The sequence below is a fragment of the Budorcas taxicolor genome, chromosome 4 (genome assembly GCF_023091745.1).
Source record: "Budorcas taxicolor isolate Tak-1 chromosome 4, Takin1.1, whole genome shotgun sequence".
Lineage (NCBI taxonomy): Eukaryota > Metazoa > Chordata > Mammalia > Artiodactyla > Bovidae > Budorcas > Budorcas taxicolor.
Window position 1 is genome coordinate 34,010,682 of NC_068913.1, and position 27,159 is coordinate 34,037,840.

Consider the following 27,159-nt stretch of genomic DNA (forward strand, 5'->3'; position numbering starts at 1 on the left):
ATTTTATTATTTAAAACCTATTATTAGGTTTTATTTAGGTTTTATTTAATTTTATTTAAACCTATTAAAACCTATAAATTCAGAATCGGCCAGACTGATGGGCACTAAACATCCTTCACTTCTATGTGGAATTAAAACACATCTTTATTTCATCTCACTTGTTAAAAATTCATTAACGTAACTTCACTTTAAAATGTTTATACTGAAGTTAAAAAACTAAAAATAATTTCTTTATTAAAAATTCTAACCTATTACCTTTTAACTAAGAAATCGGTTTCAGTATTTTCCAGAGTATTTTAAAGTTTCTCTGTAAAAAACCCTAATTTTAAATAGCAGTTTGGGAACCGAAAAAACCAACTCAAGAACACCATTAAAAAATATTACTAAAAACAAAAACTTAAAAGACTAAAAGTAAAATTAAAGTTTTGAAGAAATTTTCATAAACAAAACCTTGAGGGAAAAATCAATTAAATTTAGAGCACTCAATGAGTTCCAATTAATCTAACATTATGTAAATACTATTTTAAAAGGACTACTTTGAGGTTTTGCAGAGGTTTGGGGATTTTTTCGTCCTTTTTTAAATTTTTGGTTTAACATTGCGCAACACATTTCTTCATTCTGTAACTGATGATAGAGGTAAACCACGTGCTGGAGTTCTCAGAAAATTAGAATAATCTATACCAAGTACTAATAATGAAACCTAACATACTGCTAACATTCTATTAATAACAAACACATTTAAACAAGCTTTAATGTATTATCAGCCCATATACGGGTAAGTATACTTTATTCTTACCCGAAGACTCCATTTTAATATATTGAACATACATTGTATTATCACAAATTTACCCCCTGCCAGTTTCTAAAGAACCTTAAAAGTGCTCTTTAAAACATCAAAATGGTAAGGGGCAGAACTAAACTACTTTTATAAAAAGTAAACAATCAAAGATGCTTGTATATGCATGCAAGTCTGGTCCCCAACAAAAAAGCCACAAGAAACGACACAGTGGATCCATTCGGGGAAGGAGAAAAAACATTATTGCAATCATTTTAGCCATTTTTACAGTTTAAACTTTACTATGTTTTTTTTTAATCTTCCAACTTTTTAAATTACCACACCAAAAAAACTAGTTTTGCTTTATTCTGGTGGTTATTCTATATCCAATATATTATCTCCAAAAAAAGTTTAAGATTTCATTTTAGTGTGCACACAGCTTACCAACAGTAGTAAGATTAAAAAGGAACACCGAAGAATTAGATGGCAATACTCTTCCAATTTCATACCTACTATAGAATTCATACCTACCATAGAATTAGTCAGAGAAGGCTATGGCACCCCACTCCAGTACTCTTGCCTGGAGAATCCCATGGACGGAGGAGTCTGGTGGGCTGCAGTCCATGGGGTCGCTAAGAGTTGGACACAACTGAGCGACTTCATTTTCACTTTTCACTTTCATACATTGGAGAAGGAAATGGCAACCCCCTCCAGTGTTTCTGCCTGGAGAATCCCAGGGACAAAAGAGTCTGGTGGGCTGCCATCAATGGGGTCACACAGAGTCAGACACGACTGAAGTGACTTAGCAGCAGCATAGAATTAGTACATCAAAATGCAATCAACTGGGAAAAATACATGCTCATGAGCAAAAACAAAGTTAAAATGGTATGGAAAAAATAACCTACATATGATTAACATATTATAAGTGATGCACATACTAGGTGATTATTACATCTTCAGGGACATAGTTTAAATTATCTGAATTTAGACTTCATGTGTCATATATATGAAGAATGACCTGACTTTCACTAGTTATAAGACAGCCCCAGAAGAGATTCAAATATATTAGATTTACGGCATTTAGGCAGCTGAAGTCTGTTTTCAGGTACAAAGCTGCTAAAATGAAGCACAAGCACGCACATATTTCATTTGGTGTTGTGGACATTAGATCATCACAACCATTTTTCCATGCGTGATGAATCAGGTCTTCAGCACACACCACCATGCTATAATACCTCTCACCTTAAAGGCCCTCACTGTCACAGAGCAACAGAACAGCAACATGCTAAACTCTGTAAAATAATAATGAATCCATACTAATATAAAGGAACAAAACAAACGGAGTAAGGAAAGGGTGGGACGAATTGAGAGAGCACTGACATACACACACTACCATGTGTAAAACAGACAGGAAGTGGGAAGCTGCTGTGCAAGACAGGGAGTTCAGCTCAGTGCTATGTGACAGCGGGGGGGCTGGGGGGACGGGGGCGGGCACAGGAGGGAGGCTCAAGACTGAGGGGATACACATATTCTTACAGCTGATTCACGCCGTTGCACAGCAGAAACCAACACAACACTGTAAAGCAATTATCCTCCATTGAAAAATAAATGTTTCAAGTTAAAAATTAAATAAAACAAAATAATGGAGCAGAGAAAAGTTCTTCTTTAAAGTAAAATTCTAACTAATGTAAGAAATAACAGAAGTGGAGAGTCACCATTTGGCAGCCACTACAGTTAATAGTAGTTTCAGGTAAGAATCATCAATGAAATCTAAAATCAATGAAAGTACAATGAGAAGAGAATCTTTATATTGTCTCAAAATATTCCCTCACAAGAGTCTTCATACAAAGGAGAAAATAGTAACTTTACACTGGAGAAGTCTGGCAGACACAGCTTAGCCAATTGTCAACATCTCCAGGAGTACCAGACCAAATCAGCATCTTAAACCTCCTGGTGAGATACACTGACCACATCATCGCTGTAAGAACATAACCAGATTGTAACCACAGGGAGATATCAGACCAACCCCCACTGAGGGATATTCTACACCACAACCAGCCTACACTGATCAAAAACATGAAGTCCATGAAAGACAAAAGACTAAGGAACTGCCCCTGTTTGGGGGAAAGAAAAAAAAGAAACACCCACCTAAATGAAGTCTGTAATCTTGGATCGGATCCAGGATCCAAAAAGACCATTTGTGGACAATAAGTAAAATGTGAATAACATCTGTAGAGTAAATACCATTGTCTCAACATTAATTTTTTTTTAAAATAATTTCACTACAGTCATTTAATAGAATGTCATTGTTTTTAGAAAATATACACCGAGTACTTAGAGATAAATGGTTAATTCTGCAACTTACTCTCAAATGACCCAGGAAAACTGGAGTAGTCAAAACCAGTATTTGGGGAAACTGGATGGAAGGTACATGTATAATGCGTGCTGTTTTTGCAACTTTCCTACAAATTGGAATAGGCAACTTTTAAAGCCCTCCTTTAAACTACAACCCCTCCAAGTACCAACCCATTTCTCTGCTGTCTTCACAGCAAATCCCATGAAAACTTATCCACGCTCACTGTCAATATCCTCTCCGTCTACCCGTTCTTACATCCCCACCACTGAGGGCTCCGAGCCTTACTGCTCCGTCACCACGGCACCTGTCGGGATACCCGTGAGGGCAATGTTGCCACCTCCAGCGTCACTCTGCTCCACACCACTTGTCACAGCTTGCAACTCTTCTTAAACATGCTCCTAGCCACCTCCAGGTGCTTCTTTCAAGTCTCTCCTCACAGCTCACGAGCTGTTCCTTCAGCGCCTTCCCTGTTCCCCTTCACTTCCTCTCCATCCTCTCAGACCCCTCATTCACACTGCCTCCTCCTCCGTATACTCACTGTTTCTCACTGTTCTCTCTCCACGTCCTAACAGGCACCTCAAACCTGGCCAAACTGAACTCACCTCCCTCTCCCCTCGTCATGATGCTCTCATAGTCTAGCTCATCACCATTAGTGGAAACATCATCCTTCCAGTTGCTTGAGTCAAGGTATCCTTGATTCTTCGCTCATTCCCTGCACCCAGTTCCTCCATGTTCAAAACAAAATATTCTAACCACGCATCACCACCACCACTGCGGCCTTTTCAATTCTGTGTGCTCAATCGTTTCAGACTCTTTGGGACCCCATGGACAGCAGCCCATTTTCTCCTAACTGGCCTTCCTCATCAGCCTTCACCCACCATAGTGTAACCTCAGCAGAGCTCCCCCCCTTTTTGGGCCATATCCCATGGCATATGGGGTCTTAGTTCCCCAACCAAGAATCGAACCCACACCCCCTGCATTGGAAGCAGAGAATCTTAACCACCAGGCCACCAGAGAAGTTCCAGCAGAATCCCCTTTTAAAGGTCAGACAGGACTTAGCCACTGAACAACATCCAAACTGTCCATTCTGTAGACCCTCCCACAGGTTCTCCTCATCCCATCCTGCCCTGCCAGCAGGCACTCCATCTCCTACAGAGTTCCCCCTTCCTGCGCTGACTCAGCCACGATGACTCCTGGGTGACTAGAAAGGCAGCGAATACGCGCAGGCGCTGGGACTCCTGGGCTCAGCATCCCCTCTGCTTGCGTCACTCTTCCCTGGGGCACCCGCCTGCTCCTCTCACCCCCTTACTCCCTATAAACCTTTGCTCATGAGGCACCACAAGAGGAGGCTTCCCCTAATCATCCAACATGAAAACACTAAACCGAAACCCTTGCCAACTGTCCTCATCCCTCCTTATCCTGCCTTATTTTTCCCTCTGTAGCCTTTAATACGCCTCACATTGTATATTTGTCCCTCTCATCTAAAGCAGTGCTGTCCAAGAACATAAAATAAGCCACAGATGCAATAATATTATGCAATATTAAATTCTCCAATACCACACTCAAGTAAAAAGAAAATAGGTAAAACTAATATAAATTATCCATGAGACATTTTATATTCTCTTTTTGAACCAAGTCTTCAAAATCCAGTGTCTATTTTACACGCACACAATCTCAATTTGGACAGACCACATTTTGACTGTTTGACAGTCACATGTGGCCAGTGGCTGCCTTAGTGGGCAATGCAGTCCTAGAGGCTAAACTTCATGAGAGCAAGTTACTATCTTCTGTTCACTTCTGTCTCCCAAGAATCTAAAGCAGTACCTGGCAGGTAAGAAACATAAAAAATTTTGTTGAATGGGTCACTTAAAAAATGTCAAGATCTCTAACACAAAGCCATTTGAAAAAGAGAACCTGATAGAAAGCTACCAAGGTTTCTCAAGCCAATAAAAATGTAAGAAATGGAAAGACCTGTGAAATATTAATACCCTGAAAGGTCCTTGTTGTATTTAACTCTTGAAAAGGAAAAAAAAAATCGTTGCCTAAGAGAAGAAAACTACCTCTCTGGAGATATGAACAAAAGTAGTTATTTTCTAAAATTAACTAACTTATATAGGGCATGGAAAGCTGGCTGAAATGTGTCAGAGGCTCGACTCTTCACTTGGCCTCCCTTACAAGTAAGAGTCACCACAAGCTTCCAGCCTCAAAACATCTCAACTGCCGAAACAAACTGTGACGTTGCTCTTTCATTCTAACAGTTAGGTCCCTTTAACATTTTAGGAATAACCAAAGGTTATACTGAATAACCAAAGGCTGTTCATTTTCTCAGGCAAGACTTGGAGTCACCATGTAGGGTACACTTTGGTTTGAGGAACTTAAAGCTGAACTGTGGTTGCCCAAATGTCCACACTCACTTCATTTTGCTCATGCACACTTAAGTGCTCCCTAACTATTTAATTATCTTGTATACACCTAGACTTTTCTTTCATATTTAGTTTCTGGTATTTTTTTCCATCTTTTTTTTTTTTTTCTCTTTCACACTTGCTTTTCATCGACTGACTTGGGTAAAATTCCCTATTGAGGCTAACATGTCATGGAGCTGCATAAAACCCTCACTTTCTCTTGCCATCTGTTGTGTTATGATGTAAATACATATTCACACGAATACCTAATCCTAATAATTTCAAACATCATACTCCCCTGTAGAGCAGCAATTCCCAATATACAACATGTGGACTCCTGGGGGTCCTGGAGACATTTTCAAAGAGGTCCAAGAAGTCAAAACTATCTCGCTAAGATGTTATTTGCCTCTTTTACCATTTTGACATTTGCCCTGATGGTGCAAAACCAGTGGTAGGTAAACTGCTGGCACCTTAGCATGAATTAAGGCAATGGGACTAACCTGTGGTAGTCGTAATCACAGGCACTTGGACTATAACAAGTTTCTTTTTAAAATTTTTGGCCATACCAAGCGGCATCTGAGGTCTCAGTTCCTAGACCAGGAATCGAAGCCTTGACCCCTGCACTGGAAGGCAGTCTTAACCACTGGACAGCCGGAGAAGACCCTTGAGATTCATTTTTAAATGTCCTTAATAAAGCAGTAAAAATTAATTTTCTCAAGTAACTCTTGAGAACATATCCTGTTAAACATATCCTATGTGAAGAGAAGGGCTGTACACAGAAAGCACTTGGGCTACCTAATATGGTTGTCTGCAGAAAAAGCACTGTGTAACAGTGAACCACTCACTTTTTTTAATGGAGCACCATTTTTACTTGAAATAACAATAGACTAATGATAGTTATTAAGCTTCTCTGGTGGCTCAGATGGTAAAGAATCTGCCTGCAATGCAGGAGACCCAGGTTCAATCCCTAGGTTGGGAGATCCCCTGAAGAAGGGAATGGCAACCTACTCCAGTACTCTTGCTCGGAGAATCCCATGGACAGAGGAGCCTGGCAGGCTACAGTCCATGGGGTCGCAAAGAGTCAGACACAACTGAGTAACACTTTCAGTTTTCAACCATGGTTATTAAAGATTGAGTGTCTGATAGACATTTTCTCAAAAGAGAACAAAACCAGCCAGTTACTTCAAGAAAAACTAATAGCATTTGTTGCCAATGACTGAATTTTAAGCTTTTAAGTAAAAATCAGAACTTCAGAAGACTTACCACCTAGAGCTTCGACAGTTTCCCAATACTTCAGGATCAAAGTGCAAGACAGACCAATGGATTTTAATGTAAGAAAGAACAAAAAATATTTACTGGTATGATTTCAGGTTCCACAATGCAACTAACTTTTAAAAAATTCCACTTGCAGAGTTTTAGTACAGGAACAAAAATACTCACAATCATGTAAAAAGACTATTAAAATATTCCTCTCCTTTTCTAAGAGTTTATCTATGTGAAGTTAGATTTTCTTCATATATTTCAATCAGAACAAATTGAATGTTGAAGTAGTTATGAGTGTCCAGCTGTCTATTAGGGCAAACATTAAAGAAGTCTACAAATATTTAAAGCAATTCCACGTTCCTAATTTTTATTTTGGCTTTGGATGACGTGGTCACCTTATTGGTGAGACTGCTAACATGTGACTTAACAGTCTCCCACAATACCTAACTTAGTAGAAAGCTGGCTTTTCTGTGACAGCTTCACTTTTATTTTTGTCCTGTTCCTTCTGCCTGCCAATGCTGAGCACGAGCTCTGCTTTCTAATGCTGTTTCTGATTGTCCCTGTCACATTTCAGGGACCTGAAATATACCTTTGTTCTCCTCTAGTCTGCATTACTGTACTTGTTCAGTTCATTCACTGGAGAAGGAAATGGCAATCCACTCCAGTACTATTGCCTGGAAAATCCCATGGACAGAGGAGCCTGGTAGGCTACAGTCCATGGGGTTGCAAAGAGTTGGACACGACTGAGCGACTTCACTCTTCACTCAATTTTTATTTTGGCTTTGGATGAGTTTATTTTGTTACAAAAATCTATTATTATGTGTATTATAGTAACATATATTACAATATACACACTATGTATTTTTCATTTAAAGTAATATAAAACAGTATTCAGTTGCTTTCTAATACAGTGTGTGCTTGCTCAGTCCGTTTGACTCTGAGACTCTAAGAACTGTAGCCCACCAGGCTCCTCTGTCCATGGGATTTCCCAGGCAAGAATACGGCAGTGGGTTGCCAATTCCTTCTCCAAGGGATCTTCCCAACCCAGGGATGAAACGGGCATCTCCCACATCGCAGGCAGATTCTTTACTGCTGAGCCACCTGGGAAGCCCTCTACACAGTATATTTTAAGAAAAAAAATAAAAGCTTTTTGAGGAGCCTCAGTTTTTAAGTATCGAAGAATCAAAACCAAAAAGTCTGAGGACCATTAGAATGAAGAATGAAGCCAAAGACTAGCCTCTCTCCTCCTCAGTCACTTATTTGCAAAGATAACCAGTCTTTTTGGTGGGTAAGCTTCCAGCCCTTTTCATGCGTTTTCACGCAAATGTGCCTATGAAAGTTCCACCCCCGCACCGCCAAACATCTATCTTTTAAGAGCTATACCGTACATGCTTTTTAATTTGTTCTTCACATGTCAGCATATTTAAATTTATATCACTCTTCGTAAATGCTAAGAAATATACCACAGTATAATTTGTCCGAGTATGGTATATTTTCTTTGAGAGGACATTTATTTCCAATTTTCTATTAAACAATACTGGGGAGGGGAAAAAAATGTCTTTTTAACAAAGACCTAACAGTTAAACACTGTTTAACATTACTTCAAAGTGCTTTGAAGAAAGAAAAGCAGTTCTTGGTTCTCTTCCTCCTTTTCAAAAACCTAACGCTCAAAAATGAGTAAACGCAAAACATCCCAGACAGCCAAATTAAGGCTAAGAATCTTCTCTGCTTGGAAAGTAGACAATAGTGGAAGCTCCAGATTATCTGATAATACCTATTAAAATGTAATAAGTAAAATAATAAAACCTGAAAGTCTATCTGCACATACTTTGGACTTCTACCCAAAGACCTTTTTCCCAAGTCCTGCCTAGCGATTTGAGCTCCTTTACAATACTGTTCATTACAACTATACTTACAGACCACACAACTATGAAGACTAGGTTGTATCTCATGATACCTGAAGGATATTCACATTTTAGTTCTAACAGATACTCCCAAATATCATGCCAAGAAGTCTTTGCTGTATGAATGCCCATACCTACACATGCTTGCCAATACCGGTTATTATTAATCTTGTTCATTTTTCCTAACTTGATGGGGGGAAATAGCATTACAACTGGCATTTCCCTAATGATAAGCAAGACAGAATATCTTTTCCTAAGTAGATGAGCCTTTCAGGTATCCCTTTCTGAACCGCTGCTTATCTTGTGTACATTTTTGTCATACGTTGCCTACCTTCTTGAAATTAACAGGAGTTTATTTCCTACTCTTTTTTGAAAATATGATCTCTAAGATAATTTCCTAACTAAAACATTTTAGGGATTCCAAAATGTACACATCTAGACCTAAAGTACAAACTCTTAACATCCACAAGGCATTACTCATACTCTACAAAGAAGTGTCAAACATTTCCATGTATCAGTAGCAAACTATGGGATTACACAGAAATAGATACTCATCTTATTTTCAACCACCACTTGTAAACACACAAGCTTACTAATATGAAACAATACTACTTGTGTCAGATACTCCATGAAGTCCTTTCCAAACATTATGATTTAATTCCCAACAACCTCGTACAATAAGCTTTACTGCTCCTATTTACAGATAAACTTGTACAGTAAGCTTATTGCTCCTGTTTACAGATAAAAAGGCAGGAGGAGAAGTGGATGACGGAGGATGAGATGGCTGGATGGCATCACGGACTCGATGGACACGAGTTTGAGCAAGCTCGGGGAGTTGGTGATAGACAGGGAAGCCCGGCGTGCTGCAGTCCATGAGGTCGCCAAGAGATGGACAGGACTGAGTGACTGGACTGAATAGATAAACTGAGAAGTCCAGAGTAGCATCAGTTTGCCAGGGAACACAGAGCTGAGCAAGGATTCAAACTGATGTTTGTCTGATTCCAAGCAAGAGATCACTGATCCTCCCAAGTGTGCACTGCTGCCTCTCATTCTGCTCAGTTAATAGCACATGCACATTGAAGGGTCCCATTTTTCTCCAAAGGTTCATTACATCATTTGAGATGTCATAATAAAAATCAAATACTAAGTGCTTTAATCATCACCACTGATTAAAACTATGACTATCATATGCTAACTCTTTTCAGTCGTGTCTGACTGTGACCCCATGGACTAACGGTAACTCGCCAGGCTCCTCTGTCCATGGGACTCTCCGGGCAAGAATACCGGAGTGGGTTGCCATGCCCTCCTCCAGGGGAATCTTCCTGACCTGGGGATCAAACCCACGTCTCCTGCATTGACGGGCAGGTTCTTCATTCAACCTTAAAAAAAAGCAGCACAGGCTCAGTCAGCCTTACTATAGCGTTCCTAGTCCTCTCATGATTTACCCAAATCCCAGTCAGAGGGCTGGGAACAGCTCCACGCCCATGGAATGATTTGGGGAACAGCTGTTTCCAGGAAGCACTTATAAAGTAAAAGCAGTTCAACATAATCCCTGGTGAGCAGATCCCAAAATTAGCCCCAAGCATCAAGTCTTGCGTGAGATGATCCCAAATAACCATCTGCTAACTGACATACACTGAACTGAGTGAGCCCCTAAAGGTAAACACACAAAGAATCGGAACTCCTGGAGCACACCGGCTGCTCTCGCTACCCCTCTGGGCTCAGCCTTCACCAACATCCGGCCTCACACTCGGGTCTCTCTAATTCCAAACAGCTTGCCATGCCCCCACACACACCAGGGTATTTCACACTTCCATGCCTTGGCTTCTGTTTCCCTTCTGCTTTGCCATCCCCACCGCACACAGCTTCAATTGCCTTCACGTGTCTTGCTCTCTGAACCTATCTCTGGCTGGCTGCACCGGCACTCAGCTAAGGCCAACGACCTGCCTATGTTTCTGGGGTATCCCATACATAACCGGTGGTGTATTTTACAACTTCTCTACCTGTAGAGATAGTAATCCACCTCTGGGATCACTGGCACAGTGAGCCACTGCTAGTGTTAAGACAAAAATATCACTGAGGAATTGAAGCAGAACAAAGTGCAAGACACTACACTCCATGTACTTTTCTTCAGGAAAAGAAATGTGTTCTTTCTAGCCCCTGAAATCTAGCATGGAGCTGTCTACCAGCACAGGTGCTCCATCTACGCTAGTTAAACTAAGAATTTTTATAAGCCGTAAGGAATGAATCCATTTCTGAAACTCAAAACACTGCAGCAATAGGTAAACTTGCAGACCACAAAATGGAGAAATTAAAATGTTCAACCTCACTTCTCTCTCCAAAGACAAGCAAGAGCTCCATTTTTGCAAGAACAGCTGACTTAAAAAAAAAAAAAAAAAATCAGCATTTGGGGATCACTAGAAAAAAACTCAGTAGTCACAGCTTCAACAGTTTTAACATCGTCATAGGTTCTCTTTAAACAAGCTCTCCAGTACTCACCTGGCTAGTTCAAGTGGTAAGAGGAGTAAAACTTTGTTTTGAAAACTAATTTTCAATCAAACTTCTCCTCAAAATATTACTTGGTAAAGCTCCGACTGCAAAAAGATATTGTTAAGTTTCTGGGGTAAAATCCAAAATTCAAGTTACTAAAAGAACATAAACCCCAGGTAATCAAACTCTAAGTTAGCAGATTTGCGGCTTTGGGGGGTCAGCATGTGGGATGTGGGATCTTAGGTCTTAGTTCCTTGACCAGGGACTGAATCCATGCCCCCTGCATCCTAGGCATGGAGTCTTAACCACTGGACCACAAGGGAAGTTCCAGTTATCAGAATGTAATCTTTATAGCTCTGACTTAATCTTTACATGCAAGGGACACAAATGAATCAGGACCTAGACTTGTCAGAGTCAGCACAACATCCATGTAGAAAGAATAAGGCTGTTCCTAAAATGATACAGCCCTCCATGCTTGAGCTTTGACCAAATAGTCTCTCTGCCCAATTCATTTCGAACAGCTCCTTGGTTGTCAAATTATGACTAACTGTTATCAATCATTAATTTAGTGTTTTGAATTTTTTAACTGGAGGATAATTGCTTTATAATGTTGTATTGGTTTCTGCTGTACAGTAATGTGAATCAGTCATAAACATATGTCCCCTCTCTTACGCCCCCTCATCCAGACCATCTAGGTCATCAAAAAGCATCAAGCTGAGCACCCTGTGTTATACAGCAACTTCCCACTAGTTATTTTACATCATAACATATGCTTCTCTCTCAATTTGTTCCACTCTCTGTCCCCATGTCCAAAAGTCCATTCTATACATCTTTATCTCTATTCCATTTTTCTATATTCCATTTATATGTGTTAATATATGATATTTTTCTCCTTCTGGCTTACTTCACTCTACATGACAAATTTAGTGTTTTGAGTAGAGTACTTCCAAATTTAAATGTGCATGTCTTTTGACAGCAATTTCCAGTCTAAGAATTTACCTTATAAAAATATTCAAGTAAAAAGAATATCCAAGAGTCCTATGACATACATATACTCATGGTCAACTGAAATCACTATGAAAAGAACATTTAATTTGTTGCACTCCTATGCAAAACGATGCAACTGCTAGTTTAAGGGGAGTTAACTATTTGTACCTACACTGAAGATTCTTCAGAATATATTACTTAAAAAAAAAAAACAAAAAAAATAAACAGTATGATTGGATTATTAAAAAGTGTTTGTGGATACATGCATAGGAGAATTTCTGAAAAATAATATACTAAGTTACCAAATGTAAGACCTGGGAAATGCATGGGAATGGGGAGGATTAAAGAACAAGTATTTTCACATTTTCATAATTCATACATTTTAAATTAATTGACATGTACACATTTGTGAGAATTTATCAAGATGTTTATTTAATATTTATATACTCTATTGTTCCTAGGTTATACCTTTTTAAAAAACGTAATTCATGCTCAATGAACATAAAAACACAAAAGACACCACCCAAAGATTTCTACGTTTATGAGCACACGTCCCAGAACAGAAGAAAACTTTTTCTTATTTGTTATTACCACCAAATAATATACATCCAGCCTTCACATTTCAACATCAAGGGGAAACACAACAGCTGATATGGGTGTGACTACTGGGTGATGCTTTATACACCTCCCCAGGGTTCTATAAGGCATCTTTTCCACACTAACCTCCCAGATTTGATTTCCTCATCCTTAGACATTTAACATCATGAATTCAGAAAGCAGAGGTGGGATTCAAACTCAGGTGGGATTCAAACTCAGATGTAACATTCTTCTGGCTACACCCTTCTATTCAACAAGAGCATGTGAGGCAGGCATCAGGACTCTCTACATCAAGAGGTTTCAGCATGACTTCTCCCTCCTACTCTTTCTTAATCCTTAATATTCTAAGTTTAAGAGACTTTTTTCCCCAAGGCAGGATCCTTCTAAACTTGGTGACAAACTGGGACAACCAGGCACCATGCACTCCACACAGGACACCTCTACATCTTTTGTCATCTAAAACACATGCTGTGAGTCACAACCACCTGCCTAGGATAAAGCCACAGCGTCCACCTCTTCATGCCCTCTGTTCCCCTCTCTTATCTCCTTAGGCCCCCTCCAACTTCCATGCCATTCATTTATACTAACATGAAGCTGCTTTAAAAAAAAAAAAAAGTTTCAAGGAAAAAGTAGTCTCATTTTCTACCTTAAAACAGGATGTCTGGATATTTTTATTCAGTAGCAAGCCCGGATTCCAGACTACCTGTATCTGTCCTTTTCCAAGACATTAAAATCAACCCTTCAAAGAAGCCAAACAAGATTTCTTTTTTCTTCAGAGACACCAAGAAAGTGTCTGCTCTGACTTGCCACTGCAAACATGATCAGGCTGCTGTGTAAGCTACTTTTTGAGGATCTGACCACTTTAAATGGGAGGAATGAAGACAGGGTAGAGTCACAGTTTGGAAACAGTTCCACTAATCAGTGCCCTGGGCAAGTTACTTCTTCTCCCAGGGCTTACAGCAAATACCACTGCGGTACGCGGGGGCGGAGGGCGGGGGAGACCCTATTGTGCTATCTCATTTTTATTAGTTTCCCTCTCTTAAAATAGTAGGCATTTAACACATTCTGAAAGCAGTATTCTATAATCAAAGGACTTGCATAGACACAGAAAGTCTTTAAAAAAGAGTTATTCAGACCAAGTCACCTGTCTCAAAACCAACTACTCTAACACATCACCTTGTTTCAGTGACTTCTGTGGCCAAAGACGGAATTCATAATTTGAGGAGGTGGCTACTTTACCAAGGACCAGATTTTTTAATGTGCAAAAATGAGGGAATTTAGGGTACTTCAAGGGTTTCTTACATTTCTTACAACTTCACTGTTATGAATAAAATACACGGAATGTTTTACTTATTCTAGTATACTAAAATGACAAAGTGATTGAAATATTTTAAACCTAGCCCATAATATTCATAAATATCATGACCATTAGTTTCCATCATTGTCTTTAATCAAGTATTTAGACAAGCACATGGAAGCACTGGACTCTGTCTGCACCGTTTTGGAACCAAATGCGTACTAATAAAAAGCAGAAGGGGTTGTCTTTGAGAAGGCGAGCTCACAGTCACCCAAAGTGTCAAAACAGATGCCAGAGGGTAGGTCAACTGTCACCGTCTTGTCCACTGAGCAAAAAAGGATCTCTTCCATCTCTAGCAACTTATAAATAGAATATGCTTCTAGATGTTTACAGAACATTAAAAAAAAATGAAAAAAGAGCCTAATATATGAATTCTGGAAGAGAGGCTATATTTCAGGTTGCTCCAAAATTCATAAATCACTCTACATTTATTTACAGCACAGCCAGAAGGCTGAGACTTAACACCGCCCTCAGTCACTTACTCATCCATCTAAAGCACACACGCTCAGTGATATTCTACACAGTGGATTAAACTCTCCTTCCCCACAGGCTTTCCTCACTTCTCTCAGAAGCAGTTCACTGTACTTGATTTCCACTAATCACTGGCCTCCTTCACTCTTCTCTGCTAGCCCCTCTTTTCAAGAGTTCCACACTTATTTCCTTGATGACCTTGTCCAATTCCATGACTTCAACACCGTAAGTTAACAAAGCCTCTAATTTTTCACCTGCACTTCCCACCTTCTCTTGGGCTCCAGACCAAATATATCCAACTATTAATATCTACTCAACTTCATTTCAAATTTCTAATAAGAATTAGAAACATTATATGCCAAAAAGTAAAGCTCCTAATTTTCACTCAAGAACCTATTTGTCACACAATACCCTCTGTTTGGGTAAATGGCACCCCCTTCCACCCAATTGTTCTGGCCAAAAAACCTTGTCATCCTTCTCTCTTCAAACACCCCTCATTTAACCCATCAGTAAATTCTACTAGCTATTCCCTAGAAATAAACAGAGCCTGACCACTATTCATCACCTCTGAGCTAACACCATCCTCTCTTGCTAAGACATTACAAGTCGACTGGCTCCCCATTTCTAGAGCTAAATACAATTTTCAGATATTTTATGTTCTAAGCATTTTCAAGCCAAAATGCATGTGGGATGCTTGTGGCTCCTCCAACTTGTAGAACTACACAGACTGCAACTACCAATTCCTCCTCTCTGTACATGCATGCCACTCTACCATTAAGTTCTTTCCACGTTCCCCTGGAACCTGTGCTGGCCTCACGGCCTGCCTTAATCAACAGAATGAAATTAAAAGAAGTAATGTGCCAATTCTGTGCCTAGCCTTCGAAAGGCCCAGCAGCTTCTGCTTTCACTAGGGGTAGCCAGCCAGGGGCCACTATTGAGTAATGAGATACCATATGGTGAAAGATGACCTGGACAAGCACCAAGAGGCCAGACATGTGAGTGCAGTCTTCTTGGCTCTTTCAGCCCAGCTTAGTAAATGACCCAGATGATACCAAGTGGAACAGAACTAACCACCTAGCAGACCCATATGATCACAGAGAAGCACAGTAAACTGTCCTGAAAACTGTGGCTCAGGACAACAGCAACTTACTCTTCTCCAGGAGATCTTCCTGACCCAGGGATCTAACTCACATCTCTTGTGTCTCCTGCACTGGGGCAAGCGGGTTCTTAGACTTACACTAGATTCCTCAAATAATACCTCTCTAATTTCAAACTATTTCTTAGGCAAGTTAAATAGTCTTGGCATAATTCTCTAAAACACATAATTTATGTACTATAGATTCCCCTTCAGGGCAACAGAATTCACATACTATATTGGTATTTTAACTGAGTGTATTTACCAATACCGAACACTTACCAAACAGCAATTTCAGACCATGATAAAATACACAGTTTTAATAGAGCACTGAAAACTATGTTTGCAACCAGCTTCCAAACAAAACTCCACAGTCAAAGCCCACTAGTAAACATCAGATTTATGGGGCAGAGATCCTAACTAAAAATGCCAATTCTACCCCTTGGTCACTGCTCCCACACTGCCACCTCCTGTCTTATGACTCTACAAGCCTGAATCAGAATCAACAGCTGATAAAGGAACCTCCACTAAAAATAGTAGACTCTTTCCTCCCAGACCAAACCAACTACCAGCGTTCCTGAATGCGTAATTCACACTTTTCAAAATTACTGCTGGAATAGTTGCTGTCTGAACGCTGTTAAAGAATGTTAAAATGGAACTGCTTCAAAATATACATCAAGGTGGCTCAACAGGTTTACTTAATATGGAATCCCAGACCTACAACAAGACATGAACTGCAGTGGTGTGACTCACAAAAGCCTTTGGAAGTTATGATGAAAATCGTGTCCCTCATGCTGATTGCCCAAACAAGGTACAGGTGCAAAAGCTACTAAGCTGCAATACTACAGAAAAGAAATGCAAGCTCCTTAGAGAGGAAAGCCCATCTCTCTGTAATTCCAAAATCCACCCTTAAATCTTAGCTGGTAACTCACTTATTTCAAGCAGAACTCAAAACTCTGAACAAAGTATGCCCCTTGTTAGATTATTATAATGGCGTTTGGCATGAACAGAGAATGTAAGTCATCCCACAAATCAAAGGAAGCCAGAAACAGAAGCCAAGATTCTCAGTTCCCACTGGCTCCAGGCACATGTCATGTTTTCATTATGTCTTCCTTGTTATCACGGACAGACACACAGAAGCTACTTATCAAAATTTTTTTAAAAATCTAATACAGTGAGAAAGAAAAGCAAGAAATCTTTCTAGCTTTCTCAAACTGTACTGAGAAAACAACATGAAATCAAGAAAAATCTCACTGGCTACAACCACTTAAGCAGTCATGCATTACTGATCTTAAACTCTGCATTGCAAAGATAACCTTTACCAGCCACAAAAGTTTCCTAACATTCAGAGCCTTAGGTCTACAAATGTGTGAGAAATTTCCCTAATGCACAAGATTCACCTGGACCACCACTGATAACCCAGGAGCACCCCTGTTAAAACACCTTGGGGCATATCTTGTTAAAATATTTAGCATTAAAAACAGCTTTTAATGTCCTGAGACACCAAGGTCTTATGCCCTGGCTAACTGGCATATGGCTACTCCTGGCACCATCCTAGTCTATACTTAACCACTTTTATATTAAATGTAGCACTAGCTTTTACGTAGCCATTTAAAGTAAGATATATTTAAAACCCCAGTAACTTTTATACATGCTGTATCCCATTTATATGCTAAACACAAGATTCTAATATTGAAATAAGTTATCCATTTAATTTCCTTTCTTTAAAAATTATTTCAGGGAAGCAAAAAACAAAGATACTTGAGCTTAGGCACCACCACTTATTTTAACGGATCCTTCCTGGAAAAATATTAACTATAATATCCCACTATTTTTTCTCTTTTATTCAAACATGTTTTTGGCTACATACAATTCTAATCAAGGTTAACAGCTAAAGCATGAGGAAGTTTAAGCCAGAAAAAGTTGGAAAATGTGACAATTTTCGTAATTTAAAAGCAGTGGAAAATAAACCACCATCCTCTAAGTTCCCCAGTGTCAGCGACTTTCTTGTTCCCTCTCCCATGCCCAACAGCCCACAACATAACAAAAGGAAATCAGTGCTATTTACATAAATATATAGGGGCACATACAAGGTCCCGCAAGACACCAGTGACTTCCGACCCAAAGTCAGCTATGGTCTTCCAAAGCCACAACAATTTTCACACCCACCTTTCCCCCCAGGGGTAGGGAGGGAAATTTTTTTTAAAGCTTATACCTCCAGAGTGAAGCCAAGTCTTCATGTGTTATATCTTTCATATTTGGAACAAAAAGTGCAATACTATCACAGGTACTCTGTGCAATGTTCTCTTCATTCTGAATGCAGAGGATCTCAAACTGAAGCACTGCTATAATCTCCCCGAAATGAGGGGTATCTGAATGCAGAAAAGCAACATTCCTTCCACATTCCCTTGAGACTTCAGGAATTAGGAACTAGGCCTGGTCTGAACCAAACTCTGCAATGCCCCTTCCAGCAAGGGTCCGCCTACCTCTGCTCCCTGTCAGAATTTTGGGCAGCCTCCCACACGTCACATCACATCACCCACTGGCCTGCTCCCCTGTTTAGCTGGTACAAGCCCATTCATCCATCTCAGAGTGCTGCCATAAGCATTCTTCAGCCTAGGGCTCCCAACATGCCTTGCACAGCAGGTATAAAGGTCACTGTTGCACATGTGGGTGTGCCTGCCTCAGATGCCCACATGATGATGGGATGGAACGCAATGACTGCTAAGCACAAAGAACTCCACCCAGAAGTCCAGCAGGCTCACCAGCAAGGACTGGTCTTCAGCATTCAAGTCACTCTCATCAGTACCACCTGACCATCCTCTAGGTGCTGAGTATGTGGATCACCAAGGTGCCTTCTCTGCTCTCTCCCAAAGCCTATTCAGACAGTAGAACAGTCCAGATAAGGAAAACTGCAACACCGTTTCAAGGGTCAGTTAAACCCAAATTGTAATAGAGGTTTCCAGCAAATCTCCCTGGGCAGAAAAATCAAGTTCCATTATTGGTTTTAACCACTTCAATACAAGCAAAGGGCTTCCTTGATGGCTCTCTTAATAAATCAGTAGGAAAAAAAAAAAGTTGTCTCTAATGTACTCACTCCTATTTACTTTGCTAGTAATACTATGGTTCAAAATCCTGAGCATTTCAATGACTAATGAAAATCAGCTAGAAAATTTAATCTACCTTGTTCATCAATGGAAGCTTCTCTTTAATACTTGCTGCCACTAGTAACATTTTACTTTATATGCTTTCTTCAATAGTTACTTGTTACTTTATGACAAAGAGGCTGCTAAGTATGTTTTTAGGTTGGGCAAAAGCCTTTAAGAAGAAAAACAGTCTATTCCAGGCAATGTTTTTAATTCCCTACACATGAGGAACAAACTCACACAAGGTTAGAAAAGGAAAATCAGGAGAGTAAGGCAAACTAATTGCATTCACAGGCAGGTCAATACATTTAAAGTTTAAATTTAGCAATTTCTGAATGTTAAAATGTCAGTTTTTCAGCACAACTATTTGCCTATTTCTTATTCGACATTTGAAGAAAATTAATAAGACACAGCAGCTAAACAAAAACCAATTAGAATTCGCAGAATATGCTTACATGTTTTTCCAGTAAGGAAACAATTCAGACTATCTCTTTTAATTTTTCAATTGATATTTAACTGAGATCAATTTAGAGTTTGCAGTACACATTCTATTGTTTTAGATGCTTTTAAAATTCCATTCTGCTATATAAAATAATTTGACCACTACCAAAGTTCCCAGCTAGAACTAGATCACTTCCCAACTAATCCTAATGAAAATTAAGTATAGTACATGAAAAGAAACCTACAAGAATCCCACAAGCTCGTGAACAAAAACACAGTTGGTGTAAATTATTTACATGGAAGAAAACTCCATCTACAAACAGGCTTATAATTAAGATTGACCTACTGGGTAGCCAATTCTCCAAGTCAAGCACCAGGGAAATATGCATATCAAACCCTTTCAGCCCTCCAGCATACACACTTGCACCAATACCTAACCAGATGCTGCTCCCTCTCCGGCTGCTCTAGTTGAAATTAACTTCCAGTTTACCGCTGGACCACGGGTTGGGAGTGGGGGATGGGGGAAGGCAGAAACCCTAACCCCACTGGGCAGAAGCCAGCAAGGCACAGGCCAAACCCAGTACCCCCTGGGAGGAAGCAGGGCCTTTCCAGCCGGAGTTAGAGAGCCGGGATCTGGCCTGCTCGGGAGAAAGCAGCCATTTCTCCAAAATAGTCCAGGGATTAAGTCTCCAAACACTGTAAACTGACACACTACACATGCTTTCCAAAAAGTGCAACCCCTTCCTTGTTGAGGAAGCAAAAATCTTCAACCTTCTCCATCTCTTGGTGGTTTATCTACAAGCCAAATATTTTTTAAATTGAGGAGCAGGGTCGGGGGGAGGCCGGGAGACAAAGGCGGGTTTGCAGAAAACCCGTCTTACTCTGCAGGAACTGAAAGGCGCTTTTGGGCAGGAGAAACCCAGGCGTTCCCTCACGGGGAGCTCCCAGGGTAAAGGCAAATTCCTCTCCCCTCAGATGCACGCACGGCCCCCCTAGACTCTTGCCCGCCACCGTGGGACAGAGAAGGGAAAGGTACGCCACACCCGCGCGCGGCTGCAGCTGCTTTGCCTCTCCTACGGTTTCAGGCGGGGGTGGGGGGGTGGGGGGGGGTCACCAATTCCCACGGATGCCCAGAAACTGCCCTCGGAGACTCTTGATTTCCTGTTGCACCAACCTGACCTACTCTGCCGGAGAACATTTAACCGAAAGAGCTTCCTTAAGCGACTTTATATACCAGTATAAACAACCCGGTGGCAGGGCCACAGTCAAGCTGTCTATTCCTACAGAGCAGTGTGCACACACACACCTGCCAGAAACATAAATGCAAAAGAAAACGAGAAACGCCAAGCCACACAGCAACCCCAATAAGTGGAAAAGTTGTTTTCAGCTGTGTTCTCTCCTCCCAATGGCCGAGAAGGGAATCAATGAGAACATGCTAAGCAAGCTCACCTCTGCCTTTTGGGGACCGAGTGCTCAACTTCAATGAGTTTTCCGTGCAGTTCCACTTTACCTGCGGACACACAAAAGGTGCAGGACAGTTGGCCGAGTTGAGCGGCTCTCTGGGCCTCCTCAGACCCTGAGCGGCTCGAGGCCGAGACAGAAAGCGGCCCCGCGCGGGTGGGAAAGGAGGAATCAATGGGCAGAGGTCGGTAACACTCTCCCCGCCCCCCTCGGCCTTCCCCGCCCACGTCCCCCTCGACCCTAGCAGACAAACTCAGGGCAAAGGGCTGCGTGGGCTTTCCTCAGGTGGGGGCGCCTAGGCCCTTCTCCCGGGGGTTCCGGCCCAGGCCCGCCGGGAACGGGCTGTGAGTGGCGGGAAAGGCTTGAGGACCGCCGGGCAGGCGCCGAGGGAGAGAACGTCCAGAGGCGCAGCTGGGCACCAGCGGAACCACGCGCGAGGGACGGCGCCCGCCACCCCGAAAGGCACGCGGCTCTGAGCGGGACCCGAGTGCATCCTTCCCCCGCGCGCGCCCGACCAGCCCCGGAGGCCGCGGCCCGAAGCCCGGCCCCGCAGGGGGACGCGCTCCCAGGCGACCCCTGGTCGCCCGAGCCCACCTCCCCTGTAGCTCGTCGGACCCGGGAAGGTGGAGCCCAGAACCCGGGGGTTGCCCTCGCCCGCCTCCCTGCAGGGTCGAGGGGAGCGCGGGGCCGCCCGTGCGCGGCACCAGCCCGCGGCCTCGCTAGGCAGCGGGGTCCAGGCCACTTTGGAGTTCTCCCTCGGCCCAGCTCTGGGGGCGGGAGAGGAGGCAGCGAGTCCACCGCCAGAAACCCCCCTCACACACACAGAGGGTAAGGAAGGAGCGAGAATCGGGCGTTCGTTCCCGGCCCCCAAGGCCCGGCGTGCCGGAGCCTGGAGCACGCGCCTGGGCCCGGGCGGCGCGCGGGGCGAGCTTCCCCCCTCCCCGCTCCAGCACCCCAACCCCGGTCCCCGGCGCCGCACGGTGCCCCCGCTCCCCTCCGAGCCCGAACCGGGGTTTTCTGGACAGCGCGCTCGCCCTCCGCCCGCAGATCCGGGCGGGGGAGGGGAGCCGTGGGGCCGGGTAGGCGCCCCGGCTGGGGGAAGGGCCCCGACCCGCGCGTGCGGGCGCCCGGGCCTTGGCCGCTCTCCGCAGGCGCACCCGCACCCGCCCAGGCCGGGGCCCGGTGCGGACAGCACGGTGTGTGGACTGCCGCGAGCCCGACCCCGGCAGGCCCGGCCCGGGGCCCACCTGAAAGCGCCTCGATGGCCTTGAGGGCCCAGCTGTCGTCCGGACAGTCCACGAACGCGTAGCCCGTCTTCACCAGGAAGGGTCCCGACACCGGGATCTTGGCGTCCTTGAAGACACTTTCTAGGTCCGAGGCGACGGCGTTCTCGCTGAGGTTTCCGATATACAGTTTGTTCATTGTGAAGAGTGGTTGTTGCTTTTAAAAAAAAAAAATTAGGAGAAAAACGAAAAATTAAAACCACCCACAGCGATGGATGGATCCGGCGAGTTCCCCTCCTCTTCTCGCCGTTAAAATACACAAACACAGTAAGAACCAAGGACAGGAACGAGAAGCGAAAAAAATCAGATCCGAGGGTTCCTGTTTTTTCCTTTTCTAGGTATTAAAAGAAAAAAGAAAAACCCTAGCGACAACCCAAACGCATCCAGAGTCTTCCTAACTCGGAGGAGGAGGCGGGATTAGCAAGAAAAAGGAGGAGAGAAAGGAGGGGGGAAACTACTTTTTGTCTTTTCCTCCCCAAACCCTCTGGCATCGACCGACGGACTGTGAAAATATCACACTACGAGAGGGCAAGCACCGCCTCCCCATAAAAAAAAAAAAAAAAACCCAGAAGGGTGACTGGCAGGAGGGAGGGGAGAAGGGGTGGAGGGGAGGCAGGCGCAGGAGGCGGAAAAAATCCGCTCCGAGTGTCCGGCTTTTTGAATGAGCCACGTGTTCAAACTACAAATCAACGTCTCACGTGAGGAATCCCAGCGCCTCAATTACAGTGGGTTTCGCAGGAAAAAAAAAAAAAAAGCTAGCAAGAGGAGGAAGAGGGGGAGGGGTAACGAGATTGGGCGAAGGACCCTGCGCAGGGGCGGAGAAAGAGGGGCGGAAAATGCTAAAGGAGCCGCAGCCGGGGTTGCGGAGGGAAGCGCGGCTGGGGGAGCTGATGGTCACCACAGAGTTTAGAAAGGGTTATCTGGTCGGGGCGGATCCTCCAGGAGGGGAGAGGGGGCGGGAGGAGTATTGATTTTTTTAAAAAATGTGATTGGAGTGGGGGTGCTAACTAGGCAATCCCTCGGCTCTATTTACCCGAGTTTTAAAGACTCGATTTTTAAAAATTGGTAATCAAACAAAGCCAAAGAGTCACAATTCCGAACTCGCCTTGTGGCTTCGATGACAGAAGTGTAACCTCGGCAAACCGCGAGCACCTTTCCAGGGGTTGGCGGGGACGGAAACGCAGCAGGGGGGGGAGGGTTGGGAGGGAGCCGGAGAGGCGGGCCGACACGCCCCACCCTGTGCACCCTCTGCTGGCGCGGGCACCGGCAAAGTGGGGCGGCCCCGAGCCAGGCCGGTGGGGGGATGGGAGCCCGCGGCGTCCTGGGCGGGTGTCTGGGCGACACCTCCTCCGCCTCCGCCTGCGCTCGCGGTGGCTCTGGGCTTCGCGTTTGCTATTGGTTGCGCGATTCAGAGAAGGCTCTGGGATCAATGAGGCCGGGGGCGGGCTTGGCCACCGGTGGGGGAGGGGAGCGCAGGGGCGAAGGTTTCTGGCGTGGGGATGGGGGCGTCCCGGGCCTCGGAGGCCGGAGCAGAAAAGTCAAAGTGGGAAAAGTCGGTATTTAAACGGAAACCATTTCTTCCTGTAGTTTCCAGAGGAGGAGGAAGAGGAGGAGTGGGGTAGGCTGGTACTTTTATTTAAAGAATTTTAGCTGGAGAACTTGGGACTCTTAAAACAGGAACACCGCTCTGCGTTACCCCTAAGCGGTAACTTGTACTTGAAAAATTGCTTAAGTCTCTTTCTGCTGCTTTTCTGCCTGCATTTGGCCATTATAACCATTCATAATTTCCTCTGTATGTAACGAGTACAATGGTGGGCGGTGGGGGAGGGTCTGGGCCCGATGGAGCCTTTCAGGGCCAACGAAATGAGGACTGGAGACGAGGAACACGGAAATGAGCGCTGGGTTTCTTTTCGAAATCGCCAAGAGTCGTTTATTGATTTTGTCCTCCACTCAAAGGCTTCATTTGCACCAGGATTCTTGTGGTATATTTTTAACAGGTATTCCATGGGAAAGAATGCTTATTTTTTAAAATGATTGCAATTATATATATTAATAGGATGGAAATTTAAGCAGTCTTTATAATCAGTTAATACTCATTAGAAAAATGTGTAGTAGAGAAAATACTGTTTACACTATATCATCAGTAATTATGATAACTGATAAAGTTCATTTCTTTTGGTCAAACCCATACATTTAAAGATGTATGTTTTCCAACTGAAAGATGAATGGAAAATTATTTTTTCAATATGTGGGAATGGTTGTATGATATAAAGAGCATTTACATTTTTTCTTTTAAAAAGAACTTACAGTTTTGTGTTAGAAACCGGAAGGTGTCAGATCATCCATTTTAAATGCAACTGTTCTTTTTAACAGGTTTTTCTTTCCTGCCAAGCTAATCCAACTTTTTAAACGTAAACTCACTTTCACAATATTTTCATTCATGTTTAATTTAGTGAAATGTTTTTACTTTATGATATGGAGGGTGTAAACATGTTCTTCAATGTTTACAACTGTATTATGAGCAGTATCTTCAAAGAACATTTAGGTGGTGAAATTTTAAATTTATGGTTATAACTTTTTTAAAAAGCTTATTTTTCCTTTTCATATTTTTGAAAAGAGAACCTTCGTTCCAAGAAAGAAAAAAACACATGTATTCTTTGATTGTCATATTCAAAATGTAAATAGTAAATTATAAATTTTTATTTACCTGTTGCATGTGATCAAAAGCTATTTACAGAAATATACTTTTCATTCACTTAGTAATATTTGCTTTTCTTTAAATTTTATAAACTAGTCTGTTGATCATTTAAGTTTTAGTAATTTTTCATAACAATTTTATATGTTCAGCATGCTTTCAAAAATCAATTGAATGGTGCCTTCTGTATTGTTGACTGTATTTGCTGTTACTAAAACTGAGACCTAAGAAAATATCTACTTCTAAATCATGGGATAAAATGTTTATTTTCCATAAATACTAGTCCATGCGTGTCTTTCACTATCAAACAAATCTAACAGCTGGGATTTAAAACAAGTGTGTGCAGTTTTGATGAAATATGTTGCTGAGGCTCTTGTGAACTTAATTTGTGTATTATTATAACAAACTGGATACTCCGTCTAGGACCTTAAAAATATACACTAGCTACATAAGCTCAGCCATCAAAAAGGGAGTTAAATATAGCCCACTTCATTTCGACTCGTCCATGCATTTGAGGGATCAGTAATATCAATGGCTGAGTAAAAAGAGCATGGGTAATTTTTTTTTTTTACTGACATTTCAAGTGTAAAAATACCTTCGGTGGATTTTCAAGAATGATGGGCTACTCCAAGTTCTTTCTGAAGCAGCAGCAGCTCCTAGTAAATATTACGTCCACGAAGGACTCCCACCCATTGTATGTGCTCTGATGCGGTTGAGGCTTTCCAACTGCAGCCTATTGACTCTTTGGACAGCTGCACCTCCTCCTGATCTCCTGACCTGAAGGCAATAAAAATGTTTCTAATGGGTCAGTGTAATATTAAAGGAGAAAAACTGTTCAGAAGGTCGGTTACCGCTGCTGTATCTACAGGTTATGAGCGACGGCTTAGCAGGTAGAGGAGGGGGAGAGGGCATTCTTGTTGCTAACCCTAATTCCCGGCTTCCTCTGAGACCAGCCCAGAGCCGAAGTCCTTAAGGCGGGTGGGCACGTAATGCCGCGTCGCCTGGGCCTCATAGAAGGTATTTTTTAACATACTCTTGTTCCTTCGAACAGCTCTCCTGGACTCTGATCTGTTAAAACCAGATGCATAATAATTAGAGGTAGCCTGGCTCTTCCCTCTCCGGAATATGCCTTCAGTGATTTTTATTTAAAATAAAAGATGGTGCCCTGAGAGATGTTTCCTTTTTCCCCCCGGTTCTGCCGGGAGAAACTGGGCGGGATCCTTGCAGCTCACACTCGGGAAGATCCTTCGTCGGCCGCTGCTCGCCTCGGAGGCCCTAGACCACCGGTCCGCCCTAGCCCCGCCGCGGGAAAGGCGCCTTCTGGCTGCGTCTGGGATTCGGTCTCTGCGCGCGGAGCCGCGTGGACGCGTTAGACGTGGGGGCCCAGGCAGGGGAGCCTGTGTCCCCGTCGCCGCACTACCCGACCTGAGCACTTCCCTTGCCCGCCCGGGCGAACCTGGCAGCGTGTTTGGCGACCGTGCCGCACTTCCGGCCTGCTCCCAGTGTGCGAGGGGTTCATCGGAGCTGGGGGATGTTTGGTACCCACAGAGAAAAATCCCGAGGAGCAGTCGCTGAACCCTCTGCCTCTGGCCGGGGCGGGGCGGGGCAGTGAGAGGGGAGCGCTAGGCGCGCAAACGCCGCTCCGGGGAGGAGTTTCGCGCTCCTAGGGGCCGGCTCGCCGAGCCCGAGTTAGAGCAGCCGGCGTGGAGAGAGACGCCGCCCCTGGCTGCGGAGGGGGCAGGGGGCTTCTCTCACCCGATTGGTGGACGGAGGGAGCCTATCACCGCCGGCTGCCGCCGCCGAAGCAGTTTGCTGGTTTCCATTCATTGGCCCCCGAGCCACCCTTGGATTTCCATCTTTTGTGGCGCGAAAATAACCCTTTGCTCCCTCTCATTGGTTTTGTTCTTGTTGAGGGGTGAGATTGGCTTCCTCTCTTACTTCTCTCATTTTTCCTGCCCTTTAACTGTGAGCCCAGTCTTAACCCCCAAGGAGAAAAGAGGGAGATAACTGAGGAAGAATGAAAAATAGTTGTGCATGTGAATTCCGCCCCTGGGGCTGACCGCGTGGTGCCCGCTGAGTCCCTTCCCTTCCCTTCCCCCAACGTCCAGCGTCCGGAGGTCGTAGGTTTGCTCCTTGCTCCGCCACTGGAGCCACATCATTTCCCTGCTCGACTCCACCGACGCTTTAGAATTTATATGTCTGTTTTAGTTAAATTAACAATACGTTTCCAGGTGCTTGATTTTTCCGGAGCTTCTAGAGAAATCTACTTATGCCGCCCCCTCGTTTCCTAACCCCCTTTGTGGTCCACAGCGTTGTTTCACACAAAACCAAACAATCCCCTCCAAAAAAAGCAAACGAAAAATTCCTGGTGAAATCAACTCTACGGAGACCACGTT

General features: G+C 43.3%; 1 protein-coding gene across 1 annotated transcript in view; it reads right to left on the reverse strand.

Moving 5' to 3' along the window:
- IGF2BP3 (insulin like growth factor 2 mRNA binding protein 3) overlaps positions 1-22,207 on the reverse strand; it is a 145,347-nt gene extending 123,140 nt beyond the window's left edge. The window contains exons 1-2 of the mRNA XM_052638777.1: positions 22,033-22,207; positions 20,774-20,834 (exon numbers count right to left, since the gene is read on the reverse strand). Of these exons, the coding sequence (XP_052494737.1) occupies positions 20,774-20,834; positions 22,033-22,207 (236 nt within the window). The remainder of the gene's footprint in view (positions 1-20,773; positions 20,835-22,032) is intronic.
- Between the last annotated feature and the right edge of the window lie 4,952 nt (positions 22,208-27,159).